Source organism: Macrobrachium rosenbergii, chromosome 14 (genome assembly GCF_040412425.1).
Source record: "Macrobrachium rosenbergii isolate ZJJX-2024 chromosome 14, ASM4041242v1, whole genome shotgun sequence".
Lineage (NCBI taxonomy): Eukaryota > Metazoa > Arthropoda > Malacostraca > Decapoda > Palaemonidae > Macrobrachium > Macrobrachium rosenbergii.
In genome coordinates this window covers 32,887,365-32,904,879 of record NC_089754.1, presented here as the reverse complement: position 1 = coordinate 32,904,879, position 17,515 = coordinate 32,887,365, and the positions used below count along the sequence as shown (strand labels likewise).

Genomic DNA, 17,515 nt, shown 5'->3' with positions numbered 1-17,515 from the left:
ACGTGGGTTTGACAGGTCAGGGAATCAGCTGTCAATAAATAATAAAAACTATCCCTTACAGTAAAGCATAATAATAATAATAATAATAATAATAATAATAATAATAATAATAATAATAATAATAAACGATGAATGGGGAATAATTTGACCCGACGGAGTACGATACATGATGTTACTTTTGAATTCGTGTTACTGTACTAAAATTGCTAAAGAGAGCAGAGCAGAGAGAGAGAGAGAGAGAGAGAGAGAGAGAGAGAGAGAGAGAGAGAGCATACGGAACTTATTTTAGCAAACCTAGAAAAAATAAAAGCAAACAAAATCCTCACGAATCCCAAATTCACAATAAAATAACATAACTTTTAGGAAATGCCAAGAGACATAACAACAAACACAAGAAAATTTATAACTAGAACTCCCCCAAAAACCGGTTTTATTCTGAATGACGTACACGTCAAATTAAGACGCCCCTATTCACCTACATTCCATTCAAAACAAATCATTTTTGGTCTAAAAAAGGCAATAGGATACAGAAGCCTTCACGTCTGAATTAAATGCGAGTCACGTAATGTATCGGTCGGATATGTGGTTAGGCCGAATCTGAATGATAGTTGTCATTTTAATTTCTTTTTTGCCGGCTATACAAAAGCCAAGCGACACTACTTTAGACTTACAAACAGAAACCACCACTTTTTAAATTCCATATCATAGCACAGGGGTGCTTTTGAATTACAGTATACTACTGTTGTTGTAATTTCTTTCTTACCGGTTCTACAAAAGTCAAATGACGCTTCGTTAAATTTCTTATCAAAACACATAACTGCTTTCGAATTATAATGCTGTTGATGTAATTACCGTCTTACCCGTTCTACAAAAGTCAAATGATGCTACTTTAGACCTCTAAACAAACAAAAACCACCTCTTATTAAATTTCATACTAATACACATGGCTGATTAGCCTATTGGGGACCTTGGGCACGTAGCATTCTGCTTTTCAAAGTAGGCCTAGGCCTACAGCTAGACTTGCAATAATAATAATAAATAATAATAATAATAATAATAATAATAATAATAATAAACACCACTTAATTTGCTATTGATCAAGCAAAGATTAACAAGGCTAGGCTACTTGCAATGTGCTGTAAGGCAGCCTCTATAACTTTTCTTTGTGATCACGCTTAACGTATGACTGGTACTAACAAAGATCTCGTCTCTGACGCGTATTCAGTCTAATTACGTACGTTTCTCGTGGCAATTCATCTTTCAAATTGTACCCATCATTGCAAATTCACACTATGACAAAGCAACAACGAATAGAAAGAGAATTAACAACAATTCGTAATCAATAGTCCTACAACGCCACTACAACACGAATTGCATTAGCTAAATCAACGGCCGTAAAAACTAATTAATTTCAGAAGGGTGTGTTCAGTGAACTATCTACGTACCGTGACGGTAACCCCTTTCCTGAACTGTAGGATGCACCGTCAAGGTAAACAAAAACATTTTCGTATATTAAAACGCAACGGAGCATATACCATATGTATTTGTTTAGTATCTATCTCTACGTTTCATTGATAATATCATATATAATTTATATCTATTTATTTATGGCTAGATAATGCCATTATTAATTCAATCATATCACTTTTTTGTAATATATTTTTTAGATAATTTTTACTCATTCAGCGTAACACATATACTTCATACAGCTTACTAATAAATTTTCCAAAGAATCTCTCTCTCTCTCTCTCTCTCTCATGATTCCACAAACACGTTGCACACCTCTAATCTAAAGAAATACAACAGCATCTAATTTCTAATGCCCTAACAAAATAATAAAAGGCTAATTGTGCCATGGCTTGATACACTATTAATACTGACAACAAAATTTATAATTACAAGAAGAGGAAGATTATGACAACAGTTGACCAACTGGGTTATTCCCCACAAAGTAAATGAAACTTCACCTCATAAAAGTCCTCCTTGTTGTATATGTTAGTGCTCTTAGGCACAAGTGTTGGAGAATTACGGGCAACATTCTTTAAGACAAAATGGCTAAAAAAATAAAGCAAGCAAACTATACTATGCTAATTATATAGATATCATCTTGCCCATTTTGGGAAACACCCCCATCCACTGCTAATTAATTATACAAAAGGCCACTGCATTCTTATCATAAATTTGCTGAAAAGAATATGATAAAGGGAAGATGGTACTTTCTCCAATTTTCCCTTAAAAACCAAGAAATAAATGCCAAAATGAATTATGATAACCGGAAGTGAAGGTGCTAAGAGCAATAGTGTCAGAAAAGAGTAGGCAATAATACAAAAAAATGCAATCAAGAAATAAAACTCACAAGAAATTATCATCAGAACTTCCTCTCCTCCCTTTTTCATAACATTCTTCTTCTTCTGCTTCCTCTTCTTTTGAAAACACCAATCCCATGAACCTATAACTAGTCTTGCTCTAACAGTCCAACTACAAATCTTTCTTTGCAACCACTCTCAAATTTCACCATTTTGCCTTTAACAATTTTCGCCTTTAACATAAAAAGCACAGCCTCCTGGGAATGCTTTGTAACATCTATAACTGGAAGTTCACCAGGCCCAACTAAAACTATCACTTCCTCCAACAGCTTCTCCCATTCACCTAAACCACTCCAGTAACATTAATCTGACTGACCCAAGTTATAGCTTGTGCAAGCACAAGTTCTGCAAATACATCGGTGTGACTCAGCAAATCTATACAAATCTTTCTCAGAGTTCCCATAAAAGAATACTGTAACCGCATTTTTTAAAAATTCATACAATATCAGAGTTCTTTCATTTACTTGCTCTGTTCTGCAACAACAAAAATTTCACAAACCACAGTGCAGTATGTTGTACACTATTTACAAATTTATATCATGAAAAGATTTATGTTGAACATTAATAAGACTTTAGGAAAAGATATCCTGAAAACAAATAACAGATGCACTCTTATATCCCTAAAGCACTAGAGAAAGAATATCTTTATTAACCCAATGGTAGAGCAATCAAGGCTAAACTTATCACGTATCTAAAAATAAGAAAAGGTGGAGCAAAACCACCAACAATGCAGGGTCTCTCTCATAGTACTGGTGTCCTGGTATAATTTTCTAAACTAAACTGTACTTGAAAATATTGCAGACTCTTTCTATCCATGCAATTTAGGTTCTCAGTTTCCTATGAAAAACTATAACTTACTATGGCACATGGGCTACACAATAAGTGAAGTTTACACTTCTAAATATGTCACTAATAATATTTAAAAATTTTAAAATATCTAAATCAAAACACCACTGTAAAGTATCTTAGCAAAATGAACTAAAAATCCTAACCAACTCCCGAACCACTTTGGCTGTAACATATCAAGTCTGAACAACTAATGCAGTTTGGTGATTTTCACTAAAAAGTGGGTATTTCTTTCTAATATAAAAATTAATGCTGTACAATATCAATAAAGCATTTGCAATGCATCATCACTTATGCTTTAACTTAGCAATGATTTCCTTGTTGAATGAACTGTATTTTAGTGATATGTAAAACTGGTTAACTTTAAAGTGTTCATTCTTGTCTTCCCTATTCAAGTGTTTAGTGATGTGTAAAACTGGTTAACTTTAGTGTTCATTTATGTATTCCTTACTCAAGAATTTTTTCTGTCTATTCTTATCTCACTTTTGTGATCCTCACGGTCTAGTGAGATCACACTCGCTTGCCTCACTGGAGAAGGACAAAGTGATTTGAGCCTGGCTCCTTCAACCACTGTTACTGTTGACGGACAGTTAAATTTAATGGGATGCAGCCAGGGATGAAGACAGTGAACAAAATAGGACTTATGTGAGCAATCAGTGCTCTGTCAAAATATGGCAGTGAATCAAAATTCGAAATTCAGCCAAGAAATGGCTCTTAAAGCTTCTTTATTTTACTTTCCAATTTTTTTGTCACATATATAGTAATACTGTTCACTATTTTTTGTATAAATTTAAGAAAACTTCATTCTTATCATTATTGCTACTGCCTCATATGGATTATTCAGAATTCCTTTTGCAACTTGTAACTTTTCTCAACACCAATCTGTACCAAATTTGAGCAACACACATTTGCAAACAAAAATAAATCTGAAAAAATGGGAACATGTGATTGCATCATCATTTAAACTCTATTTTTTCCAATAGTGCTGGAATTTTTCAACGTTTAAAATATTTGAAATAGTACATACCCCACAAAATAATCATGGAAGATCCAAGACTCATAAACATTCCTTTTTACAAAAAAAAAGTACAGCGTAACACCAAGAAAAACAACATTACATCAATATATGACATCAACTCTGAATTATAAAAAATTACAATATCATAATACATACAAAAAAACAAAGTATGCAGGGTAGGCTACTTCAAAAGTAAACGAAAGATCTTTAACAAAAATCCTCTTCAAAGCAAGATTCTTTGAACTCATCGTCCACCAGCTCCCGCGCCAAAATACTAGTTGGAAAAGATACTGCATTGAGATAACACCTATGCTATATCAACATGCATGAATATTCATAAAGACTAGACTCTGTACTATTACTATACACCAGCCTCTACCAGAAAAAGTCTGGCAAGTCTGCAGCTAGGTGAAAAACACATGGGCAACAGACTATGGGGGTGCATTTATGTGCAAAATACTGACATACTGATAATGTGCAATCTTGTGTTACATTAATACACATTAAGAACTGTACCTGGACAACCTATAAAAAAACTGGGACACTAAATCGACCAACTGTACAGAGCCTCTTGATTCCTATAAAATATAAGTCATACCCTCATTAATTTAATAATGTGTTCCATACTCTACAGATTGTGCTAACCCAAACAATAGAAACAGAACGGAATAGAATAAAACAAAAAGTACAACAAAATAGTAAGCTGTGCTGGTGTTCGCAGTATATACCAATAACGGGCTGTATTGTGTGGCATGTGATTTGACTCCATTTATACTTTATACATGTCCACATTAACTATTAAAGTTGCAAACAATTAATGTTTCCTGATAAACTTCAAGTTATAAAAAACATACTATATTTCATAAAAAACTGAGGCATTACTTCAATAACAGACAAGACAGTAACTGGTAGCAAATTAACATGAGATTGTTCTCAAGATATAGTAACAATCATTTTAAGCAAATCTTGACCTCTTGGGGTGGTCCATATTTCAATTGGGCCTACGCAAATAAAAAAAAAATTTGCCTCATGTTTGTTTCCCTGAAGTCTCAATTCTTTAATTAATCCTTTAAGATATTAATGACTTCACTTTGGTACCTCATCCTAGCTATCAGCAATGTACCTTAAAAATGTTTAAACAATTCTGTACTACAAATTACTTCACAGGAAAGAGGACGATAATCTCATTCTTTCCGTAGTTCCAACATCCTGAATCTGCCTCATGACAAATCATGCATTTCAACTTCAGTCTAAAGGATTCCTGTCATCTACACACCGTATAAATACAAGTGAATGAATGCTCTGGGACATATGCAAAGGGTACAAACTCAATTAAAGAAATATTGTATGAGTGCAACTGGAGGGTAACACCAGTGCAAATGTTAAAAACACCAACTCTTGACAATACTATCCACAATAAACAACATAAGGAGCCATCAGGAAACCACAATCAAGGGCCAAGATAAAAAAATCTTTTCCATTGTTCACAACTACTTTACTGGGATACAGAGAAGATACACTACTCTGCAAACCAAATGACCAGACCACTGGTATAAACACTGAGATGCAGCACCAATGTTCAGAATGTATGGTTGCTATATGCACCTCACAGACCTAATTTGAATTTGTCCTATAATTATGTAAAACAAAATAGGCTTGAATTTACAGCTAACATAGCAGAACATTGGGGAGACAACAGGATAATTACTTTTGACAGTCTAGTTACACATCGAGAATCATTTCAGTGTAACATTTAAAATCACACGTACCGTAGGCACGTCCAGTGCTTCCATGAGATGAATATCTATTGCTATAAACAGTAGCTACTTGCTAAAAAATACAGCCTGCAATAGTGAAAAAACTGCATTAATTTCAGGTGCAAGCATAGTATACACTGTGCTGAAATTCAACCGCAATTTCATAATATCCATAACCTGACACAGCATGTACAGTATACATTTCATAATGACAAAATCAACTGCGGCAATAATGAACTCATTTTAACCAAGGACGTCCTTCAACACAGCTATTTATCTGTACATAAACCACATGCCCTTTTACCCAAATCTTAGTTAGGTAGAGTTGTACAGGAAATACTATTCAATTCCATAGCCTATTAGGAAAAGAAAAAATTGCAATATATGAAAAGTTTCTGAATGAACAACACACATTTCATACATGTCAGCAGTTCTACAAAATATACCAACCATCTGATAAATGACCATAAAAATATTAACTTTTGTCAGAATGGAAAAAGCAGACTTTAACATATGACTCATACTAACACTGAAATACCATCATATAGATTCTACCAACACTACTATTACCCTCAACGTCTAACACCATCTCTCAAGTCTACACATATCCACCTAACAGGTGAGCAGTCATCCACCCAAACCCAAAAAATTCTCTCAAAAGAGTCTACCTAATGATAACAACTCAGAATAATGCTATTTCGTGCAGAGATCATCATGTAAAAGTACAAAACTATATAAATTTCTACCACTGACCTAACAGTACAATACCGTACTTGAGCAATATATCACAATTTCAATGTACAACACCAACTTTTAACATATGGGGCCAAAGGCACTGACTGATTAATCTGGAATGTTTTTTATGTGAAAGTTAATGTGATAGACAATATATGTCTATTTAAATTTTAAAGATTATGAATCCACATGCAGACAGTAAGAGAATGACTGACAAGGCAGCGGAAAATTGGTAATCAAACCAACCAAAGTACAGACCAATGTTGTTGTTGTTGTTGTTATACACACAACACACACACACACACACAATAGCTTGGATGTTATAACAGAAGCTGTTGACATATTTCCACCCAAATATACCAAGCATGAAACTATAGTGCATTTATCAGAGTAAATTATAAAATTCAGTTTAGTACAGTACTGGGGACCTACTAAAAGTAAGTCAAATTAAGTCATTACATTTGGTAAAAATCATAATACTGTAGATAAACAAACTGCTTACTTCCCTGTACAAGTAATCATTTGATATACCACATAGGCTATATATATAAATGCCACAAAAACATGACAGAAAAAAATTCTACACTTGCAAGTAACCAAAGACTTATTACTTTTGGGTCATGCAAGAAGTGGACACTATCATCAAAATAATTACCCTGGCACTATCTGTTAAAAAATTGAAAAGGTTACCTCAGATATTCTCAAAATAACTACACCCAACATTCTGTAAGAACCAATTATTGTATTATTATAGAAAAAACTGGAGCATCTATTAACCTTGATTAGCTTACTGGCAGAGTAATAATACATGAACAGCAGTAACATAAGTAATGAGCTCATTTACCATGCCCAATAAACAATAGCTAACATCTGGGTACACAAAAACACTGACTGCCTAATCAAGGTCTATCAATAGCTACAACTTACTAAGGGTTACTTAATAATAATACCGTGTCCACGACTGACTAAGAGTCAGTCAGAAGCGAATGAACAAAAACCTGTATCATGGTATCCTGAAATTCATCAGCAGTGCACATACCAAAAACCATGTATACTATACAGAGGATCTAAACATAATTCAGTCAAAAGATAAAAATCCAAATTTTAAAGACAATTATAATTACCAAAAAGAGCCTTGTATACAGAAGTATTTCTGAAGCAACATTTCAAGTCATTGAAGCTTGGTAACAATGTGGTTAAATGGTAACCATAAGTGAAAGGCAGAAAACAGCCCACTCCCCTTACGGTAACCTAGCACTTTTTCCTTTGACATGTAGGAATGGCTCAGGTGAGATTATTATAAAAGCCTCAGCTTTACAGTATATATCTCTGTGAACCACATTTAATCTTTAAAATTTGGTAACTGTGTCTACAACAATAAGTACTATTGCCTTTCAAATAACAGACTTACTCTTTAGGTGGGAGGAACATCTCACAGAACTGACAGATACTGTACTGAAAATTTGAGGAACTTGCAAGATTGTGAACCTTTGCCATGTCCTGTTAGTCGATGCTCATAGCAAAAGAATAAAGGGAAAGTGAAGCACACCACTGAAACTGTCAGATTCCCAGACATGTACATGAGCAAGTGACAGCTGACTCCCATAATCTCCTATATAGCCCAACAAAGCCTTGTGCCAGAGTTCAGTTAACCACACCAAACCATAACCTTCCAAAACAACAAGGTCCTCGTTAATGTCTTCAACACTTGCCTATATTGCATATATACTCAGCAAATGGAAAATCCCCAGCTTGCACCACAAGTCATATCAGGCTTCTAATGTTCAATGAAAAAAACCTAAAGTAAAGATTAATCAAAACCATTTAGACCACAAGCCTACAAAGCCTAGGTTATGTTCCAAACTTTAAACTATTGTTGGCTAGGTATCCAAACTTAGAATAACCTGGGTTCACCATTTGGACTAGGATGAAGTTGGTTTAGAATATCAGGAATACAGTGCATTAAATAAAAGCCTAGTCATATAGGCCCAGGTCTGGGCTACTTTCATTCCTCCCCTTTAGCCGATCTGCTGCAATAGGCTACCCTGCAGTACCCGAATCTCACTACCTTAGGTTAGCCTATTGTGACAGCTTTCTTTAGCCAATCTATAGATGGGTATTTCACACCTAACTAATCACACCTAGCTTATCCTGATTATGATTTATCACATTCGAGTCACAATGAGGTAGTGTTGGCTAATCAACATATTTAATTGCATAGGTCACGTGACTTTTATTATCTAATAGCCCAGGCCTACCGTAGGCTACTGCTAGAGCTACGTAGACAAAAAAGAAGTGCCAGAAAAAACGTCCTTTCGTACAGTTTTGTACAGAAAGATGGTAAGTAATTTAAACATAAGGAATATTGTGCCTTTAGTGGATACAAAAAACACGAGAAGACATAGAGATGACGATATAAAGGCGAACGTGAGGGATGGGCCGATGATCACTTGTCTGCCATCCATCCCCCTTCTTCCCCCCTTCTCTTTCACATTTACCTCAGAAACAGGTGATCAGCTTGCTGCTTGACCCTCTTGAGCTGTTTACCCAAATTCATGGTGCCCCCAGCTTCGCGTTACACATCACTTCACGCCGAGAAACGCCCGCAAAATTCGGTTAAAACCTCATTTCCACATCGCGATGAGAGACATAGGTCTGACCTTCCACAATACCCAAAGAGAACTGTCGTGTTTACATCGTCAAACTGACTATCTATACTTCCAGTGGTCACATCATTTTAAATTTATTCCTCTTCCCATAATTTATACGATTTTACACACATCAAAATTCAGTTCATAATTGTATCTAAAGATTTCCGCAATTATCGTTTTATTATAAGTCGAGATAAGTGAAAGAGACGTCGAGGATTATCGGAGTTGTGATTGGTCAGTCGGTGAATTTTCGACCAATGGAAACGCGCCTTTGGAAATGTCAAGGTGTGGGAGTGCCAAGTGAGTCATGAAAGCGCGCCATTTAAAATCGCCTATACTTCCAATAAATTCAATAAAAAACAAATTAATTTATTAATCTTCTTATATATTGTTTAAAAATATGAAATACACGAACACCGAGATCAAGAAACCGAAAGAAAACGAGCTATTTTTAGGAAATACAGTCAACTGTACCTACAAGTGTGTGTACACCATTGACAGGTGATAGTGATCAACTGCACATGCGCGTCTCACCTGGATTCCTAATTCATTCTTGGAAAGAATACTTCCTACGTGCGGCCTTAAAATACTATTTGCTTTTTGTTTTCCGTTGTTTTCGAGAGTATATCATAAGTGAAAGAGTTTCAGTGAAACAGTTGGACGTCTAGAACATAGAAGAGTAAATGTGTGAATTCCAGTTCTTGAAATAAAAAGCAATATGCCAAGAATAATGGAAAAGCCTATTTATGTGCACGAAAAAATGTAAATTCAAATTGAAAACGTGTAATGAAATAATATATACTAGCAATTTAAGAACATCACCTCTTCTACTCATTACACTGGAAAAAATGTCTCGCAGGTAAGCCACGCAATATTTCTTATAATTTAAAGTCATGTGATTTTATAATCTCCTTTTCTAAGATCGTCCACAGTGTGAAAATGATTTTTATTGAAATATAATCTTTACTGATAAATAGCGTTCAGTATTGTTGCTGGGGATATGTGCTTGTAAGCATTTGTTTGCGTAAGTTGCCATGGAAACCGTACAACTGAATAGTTACGTCACAGAGAGTTCTATGAGCCAATTATATATTTTCTTTAATTATTATTATTATTATTATCATCATGCTTTTTAATGGGACAAGCCGAAAGATAATTTACCTATCAAACTTACATAGAATAAAGCCATATGACACAGGAAGGTAAAATAAAGCAGCAAAACGGCAAATAAAATTAAATGTCAGTAATAAATAAATAGATGAATAAATAAGTGCACGATCAAAAATAAAAGAGCAGAAATAAATTATGTCCTCGTGCAAAGGAACTTGAATCCAAGACTGTCAGAAGTCAAGGTAAAAGGTGATGGCACAGCTCAAGGGTAGAGGATATTGGTTACATAGTTACCACCTGCTGTAGAGCAATAAAAATGGCACCACAGATGATTTAGCAGTCACAAATAAAGACGAAAAACTGTACTATTTAATAAAAAATAAAGGACAGCTTGCTATATATTCATAGCTTCTTGGGTTCATCTGTTTTGTGATCGCCTCTTCTCTCATCCTGCCGTCAACTGGTCTGTTTAGCCTAGTCCTATAAGCCCATACGGTCGATCCGTGTAGGTATATAGGACTAGGCTTGTAAAGTCACCAATCCGGCACCAGGATAGTGTTTCGGCGGCGCCATTAATTAAGTCTCCGCTGAGCTTGTTTTCTTTGGTGACTTCCCGTTTTCTTCAAGCTAAATTAGTCACGCCTAAAACGTGCCAGGTCACGCATTTTTATCATTTTTACTTTATGGTATTTATACGATTGTCACACATTGTGTATCACATGTTTCTCCATTCACAGGCATCAAGACTGTATCTATATTGTGTCTCTGTATGTTTCGTATTGTAATTCGTACTTGTTCACTGTATATTATTATTTATTGTTTCGACCTCAGGTCACAGTCAATTCCATTGTCTCTCACGGCCCGGCGTCAGTCGGCCGCAATATAAACCGCCTGGATCTGTAATAAACCAGCAGTAACCTTTAAAAAAAAAAAAAAAAAAAAAAAAAAAAAAAAAAATGATAAAAATGCGTGACCTGGCACGTTTTAGGCGTGACTAATTTAGCTTGAAGAAAACGGGAAGTCACCAAAGAAAACAAGCTCAGCGGAGACTTAATTAATGGCACCGCCGAAACACTATCCTGGTGCCGAATTGGTGACTGTAAGGTGTCAAAGAAACGAGCAGGTAAAAACTGCTGGTTTATTACAGATCCAGGCGGCTTATATTGCGGCCGACTGACGCCGGGCCGTGAGAGACAATGGAATTGACTGTGACCTGAGGTCGAAACAATAAATAATAATATACAGTGAACAAGTACAATTACAATACGAAACATACAGAGACACAATATAGATACAGTCTTGATGCCTGTGAATGAAGAAACATGTGATACACAATGTGTGACATTCGTATAAATACCATAAAGTAAAAATGATAAAAATGCGTGACCTGGCACGTTTTAGGCGTGACTAATTTAGCTTGAAGAAAACGGGAAGTCACCAAAGAAAACAAGCTCAGCGGAGACTTAATTAATGGCGCCGCCGAAACACTATCCTGGCGCCGAATTGGTGACTTTACAAATACCTGGCACGTTTTAGGCGTGACTAATTTAGCTTGAAGAAAACGGGAAGTCACCAAAGAAAACAAGCTCAGAGACTAATTAATGGCGCCGCCGTACTATCCTGGTGGTGGGTGGTGACTTTACAAATACTCCCAAGGGTGGGGCCGCTGATTAATCCCTGTACCTGGTGGGGCGCTGAAGGGTGCCGCGGAGGATAACTGAGGGGCCTCCTGCCTGTGAGGCTGCTGTTTGGGCGGTCCCCTTCCTGGGGCGGCCGGCGCCTGCGGTGGTGAGGGCGTGCTGGAGTGCGTATGGGGCGGAAGGGGTGCTGCGGCGCTGCCGGGACTCTCCGACAGGAAGGCGGGCTTTAGCGGTCTATGGAAACCCAGTCGTCCCTGCCTGGAAGTGCCAGCCGGAACGCCTTGCTGTTCCGTTCAGCACGCGGAAGGGTCCCCTGTAGGGCTTAGTTAGTGGTGGGGTTCGGACGGCGTCGACTCTGGCGAAGACGTGGGTGGCGGATGACAGCTGTGGCGGCACGAAAGTGGTTGCTCTGTCTATGTATGAGCGCCTGCAAGGCGAACTTGCCGCCACGTCGCGGAGCCTCTGCAGAGATGGGGAGTGGCGATCATCCGTCACGAGCTCTCCCGGCACCACGAGGGGTTCCCCAGGTTTGTTCAGCTGCGGATGGGGTGCCGTCGGCTCTGGGGCGGTCCTCAACCGAGGAGGACCCACGGCAGCTGATGTTTCCAATCCTCGGCGGTGCAGCGGGCCATGAGGATGATTTTAAGGACCTGTGGAAACGTTCGACCAGGCCGTTGGCCGCTGGGTTGTATGCTGTGGTGGTGTGGTGCGTGGTTCCCAGCAGTTGAGCCAGGGCAGACCACAGCTCGGAGAGGAAGGCGGGGCCCTGTCGGTTTGTGATGTGGTCCGGGGCGCCAGGCGGCTGACCCAGCTGGAGAGCAGGGCCTCGGCGCGCCGCTGGCGGTGGCTTCTTGCATGGGCGTGGCCGGGCCACCTCGTTGAACGGTCTACCACCGTGAGGAGGTATCTGGATCCGCCTGATGGGGAAGGGGCCCGGCGACGTCGATGTGGATGTGGCGGCGGCGCCCTGGTTGTGGGAACTTCGCCTACCCCCGACTGCGTGTGACGACCCACTTTACTGGTCTGGCACTGCAGGCACTGTTTTGCCCAGGCTGTGGCGTCCTTTTTGCACCCGTGCCAGACGAACTTTTTGAAAGCAGTTTGGCCGTGGTCCTGCCGGAGGTGTGAGAGGCCGTGGATGATGTCAAATACCTGGCGGCGGCGTGAGGCTGGAACCAAAGGGCGGGGCTGGCCTGTGCTGATGTCACAGAGCAGGCTGGGACCTCCGGGGGCGAGGGTCACGTCCCGCCACTTGAGGATGTGATGGCGGTGCGGTATGCTGGGGTTTCTGGGTCGGCGGCCTGTTCTCTGGCAAGGTCCTGGTAGTCTACACCAAGCTGCACTGCGTTCAACTCGACTCTGGAGAGGCTGCTCTGCTACGGGATTTTCTTGCCGGGGAGGTACCTGACGGAACAGGTAAATTCGGCTATGGCTGAGAGGTGGCGCTGCTGCCTGGAAGACCATGCGTCCCCTTTGCTTCGTGGCGTGAACTAGTGGCTGGTGGTCTGTGAAGATTGTGAAGGCGTCCCCTCCAGGAGGAACTTGAAGTGCCGAACTGCGCGCGGTACATCGCGCAGAGTTCCCTGTCGAAGGTGCTGTATCGGGACTCTGCGGGATTGAACTTCTTGCTGAAGAAGGCGATGGGCTGGGGGCGCCGTTGATAATTTGCTCAGAACAGCACCGCAGGCAACGTTACTGGCGTCCGTCGTCAGCTGGAGAGGAGCCTTGGGATCCTGGTGTGCCAAGGCGGTTTGCCTTGGTGAGGGCGGCCTTCGTCCGGGAAAAGGCCTGCTGCTGGCTGGGTCCCCAAGACAGGGACTTCCAGTTGACCTCTTAGGACTTCCGTCAGGGGGCCGTGGTGTCGCGATCCCGGGGATGAAGCGCCTGTAGAAGTTGACCATCCCAAGGAACTCCTGGACGGCCTTGATGGAGGTGGGTGTCGGGAACTTTGCTACGGCTGCCACCTTCGATGTAAGAGGGCGGACGCCTGTCGGAGATACCTCGTGACCCAGGAACTCTGCTTTCTGGACGCCGAATGTACACTTGTCAAAACGGACGACGAGGCCGTTTTCTTGGAGGCGCTGGAGGACTGCTTTGATGTGCCTCTGGTGTTCGCTGTGAGACCTGGAAAATATGAGAATGTCGTCGGCGATTAGCAGACGCAGAATTTTAGGTCCCCAGGATGCTGTCCATGAGCCGCTGGAAGGTGGCCCCGGCGTTCCTCAGCCCGAAGGTGGAGAAGGCGAACACATAGGACCCGAAGGGCGTGATGATGGCTGTCTTTGGTATGTCCTCTGGCGCAACAGGTACCTGAAAATAAGATTTAAGAAGGTCCAATTTAGTGAATATTTTGGCCCCGTGAAAAGGAGGCCGTGAGGTCTTGCATATTGGGCAGAGGGTAGTGGTCGGGCTCCGTTGCAATGTTGAGCCGTCTGTAGTCGCCGCAGGGGTCTCCAGGAGCCGTCCGGTTTCTGCACCATGTGGAGGGGGAGGCCCATGGACTGGAGGCTTTTCTGCAGATGCCCATCCGTTCCATCTCCGCGAATGCTTTTTTCGCCTCCTGCAGGCGCTGAGGGGAAGCCTGCGGAACTTGAGCATGTGTCGGGGCCCTTTAGTCACTATATGGTGGTATATGCCGTGCTTGGCTGGGGCCCGGGGACTTGGCGGCTCGGGCTTAAACACCTCGGGAACTCCGACAGAAGGTGTGCGTACTGGTGAAGGGCGGCGGCGCTGATGGTGGGTCTGGGTCCCGCCGTTAACGGGAGAGACCGGCAGGAGTCGGGATCGAGGAGGCGCTTGCGCCCCACGCCGACTAGTAGGCCGAAGTGCGCCAGAAAATCGGCCCCCAGGAGTGGGGTTCCTTCGTCCGCGACGATGAAGTCCCAGGAGTAATTCTGGCCAAGGATGGAGATCGACAGGAGCCTGGTGCCGTGGGAGAGGATGGGGTTCCGTTGGCGGCCGTCAGGAAGGCGGCGGGTCTGGTGTCTGGTTGCGGTCCTCTCTGGATGCTGGGAAGACCGACTTGAAGGCTCCTGTGTCGACCAGCATCATCCTGCCGGAGACGGTGTCGCGGACGTAGAAACCTACTGTTTTTGAGGCCCTGGGTTCTTCGGCTGCCATGGCGGCCTGTCCTGCTGGCCGCCGCCACCCCCGTTTTTTGAACGGTTGAACGAGCAGGGCGGCAGGCAGTTTCGGGCGTCCTTTCCGAACCACTTGTGATAGCGACAGAAGCCCGGGGACCACCGTCTACTGTGGTTCGGTGGACGTTTGTTGGCGATGGCGTTGACGGGCTGCTCGTCCTCTTCAGGCTGGACGGAGCTGACCGGCTGAGTGGCCGGTTTTAGCCGTTGTGAAACCTTGACGGAGTCTGTGAGGTGTTGTGCCGCCTCTATGAGGTCCTCGACAGGCATGGTGTAGGGGTGAGCGATCTGGTTGCGTACTTCCGGGAGGAGTTGGCGAAGGAAAAATTTCCGTCACGAAGCTTATCTCCTGCCGCTTGTTTGTGTCACCCGGGACTGGTGTTGACAGGAGATCTACGACCATGCCCCAAGCGTCTCTTGGATCGAGGTCGTGGCGTGGATTTATTGGCAAGGTCGATAGCACGGGCGGCCCGCTCGGCGATGGGCAGGAGCAAGCTTATCGAGGAGGAACTTCTTTGTAATGCTGTATGTGAGGGTGAGTGTTTGGTACCGCGAGATGAATTTGTTGTACACATCCTCGGAAGGGCGTTGAGCACTGTGTCGGCCTGTAGGATTTCGTCCGTGAGGTCCGCGATTCTGAAGTGGCTCTCCACCCTGCGCAGCCATCTCGATGGGTTGCCCTGCGAAACGGGCGGCAGCTTTAGGGTGAGGTGGCGCCCGCGATTGTGTTGCCCGGCCGTCGTGTGTTCGGGCGCTGGTGTGGAGTTGCGGAGGGCCTCGATGCGGGGCGAGGCGGCGGCTGCGATGGGAGGTAGGTAAACCTCGAGTCCGCGGGGTCCGCGTTTAACTGCATGAAGGAGGATATCCGGCGTCCATGCTCGCTCCTTTGACCCCTTACTGGAGTAGGATACTCGGCGTCAGTACGCACTTTCGTGCGCCGTGTGGTTCCGCTAGTGACGCTGATGGGGTACGCCGACGAGAGTCAGCACGCTCAAACGCTGGTTACAGCGCCGTGTTTAGGCCGCTAAGAGCGTTTTTGGAGAAACCCTGGAGCCAAGACTGAGTCGCCGTGTGAGTCCGCTAATGGCTCCGGGATACTCCGGGGTCACCACTGTAAGGTGTCAAAGAAACGAGCAGGTAAAGGTTACTGCTGGTTTATTACAGATCCAGGCGGCTTATATTGCGGCCGACTGACGCCGGGCCGTGAGACAATGGAATTGACTGTGACCTGAGGTCGAAACAATAAATAATAATATACAGTGAACAAGTACGAATTACAATACAAACATACAGAGACACAATATAGATACAGTCTTGATGCCTGTGAATGGAGAAACATGTGATACACAATGTGTGACAATCGTATAAATACCATAAAGTAAAAATGATAAAAATGCGTGACCTGGCACGTTTTAGGCGTGACTAATTTAGCTTGAAGAAAACGGGAAGTCACCAAAGAAAACAAGCTCAGCGGAGACTTAATTAATGGCGCCGCCGAAACACTATCCTGGTGCCGAATTGGTGACTTTACAGGCTAAACAAAACAGTTGATGGCAGAATGATATCCGTTTACATACTGACAGATACCACTCCATATTTCATCCTCTCTACTTTCCTTATGTAAATATTCACTTTCAACTTGATCACTTTATGAACCGCTTTCAAACTCAAGTATCTGCAACTTAAGCCTTTTCAGTTGTCAATTACCACTGTACCATCAGCAATTTTATATACGGCTCTCTCCACGAAAATTTGCCTTTAGAAGGGAGTAAATAAAAAAATAAGCTGCAGTGGCGCAATTAAATTTAGAAAAGCTGATGATTAAATGTATAATAGAATATAAAAAAGTTGTAATGCTGTCCATAAAGAGTAGGCCTACAGTCCTGTGACGACAAAGTGGCCAATTTTGAGACGTTGTTAAATATTGAATAGAAGAGATTAATGTAAATTTGAAGTGACTTTTGAGGATGTAAAGATAGTGAATAAAAAATGAAAAAATGAAAAGGCATCAATAGACGGCAGTGTAAGATGAGGTGTGGTGAGAGTGTGACTGAATGGTTGACATAGGCCTATCAGTTATTTAAAGGCCACGTAGGGCTACGCCATTGCCTGTGTTACAGACTACAGGGTACTCCAAAATAAGTTAACCTGAGAGAGTGAAAACATGAAGGTAGGCTACTTATGGTTATCCCAGCATCATCGTAACATGTCATTTGTTTCCTTTGTCTGTATTACAGACTACAGGGCACTTC

General features: G+C 41.8%; 2 protein-coding genes across 5 annotated transcripts in view; one reads left to right on the top strand and one right to left on the bottom strand.

The window, feature by feature from the left end:
* LOC136845881 (rho GTPase-activating protein 17-like) overlaps positions 1 to 9,409 on the bottom strand; it is a 70,414-nt gene extending 61,005 nt beyond the window's left edge. For all 4 annotated transcript variants that reach the window (XM_067116318.1, XM_067116316.1, XM_067116317.1 and 1 more), the window contains exon 1: positions 9,221 to 9,409. In XM_067116318.1, coding sequence (XP_066972419.1) covers positions 9,221 to 9,279 — 59 coding nt within the window. In that variant the 5' untranslated portion in view covers positions 9,280 to 9,409. The remainder of the gene's footprint in view (positions 1 to 9,220) is intronic.
* Positions 9,410 to 9,879: 470 nt separating this feature from the next.
* LOC136845882 (cytoplasmic dynein 2 light intermediate chain 1) overlaps positions 9,880 to 17,515 on the top strand; it is a 16,402-nt gene continuing 8,766 nt past the window's right edge. Inside the window, exon 1 of the mRNA XM_067116321.1 lies at positions 9,880 to 10,232. Within this exon, the coding sequence (XP_066972422.1) occupies positions 10,120 to 10,232 (113 nt within the window). The 5' untranslated portion in view covers positions 9,880 to 10,119. The remainder of the gene's footprint in view (positions 10,233 to 17,515) is intronic.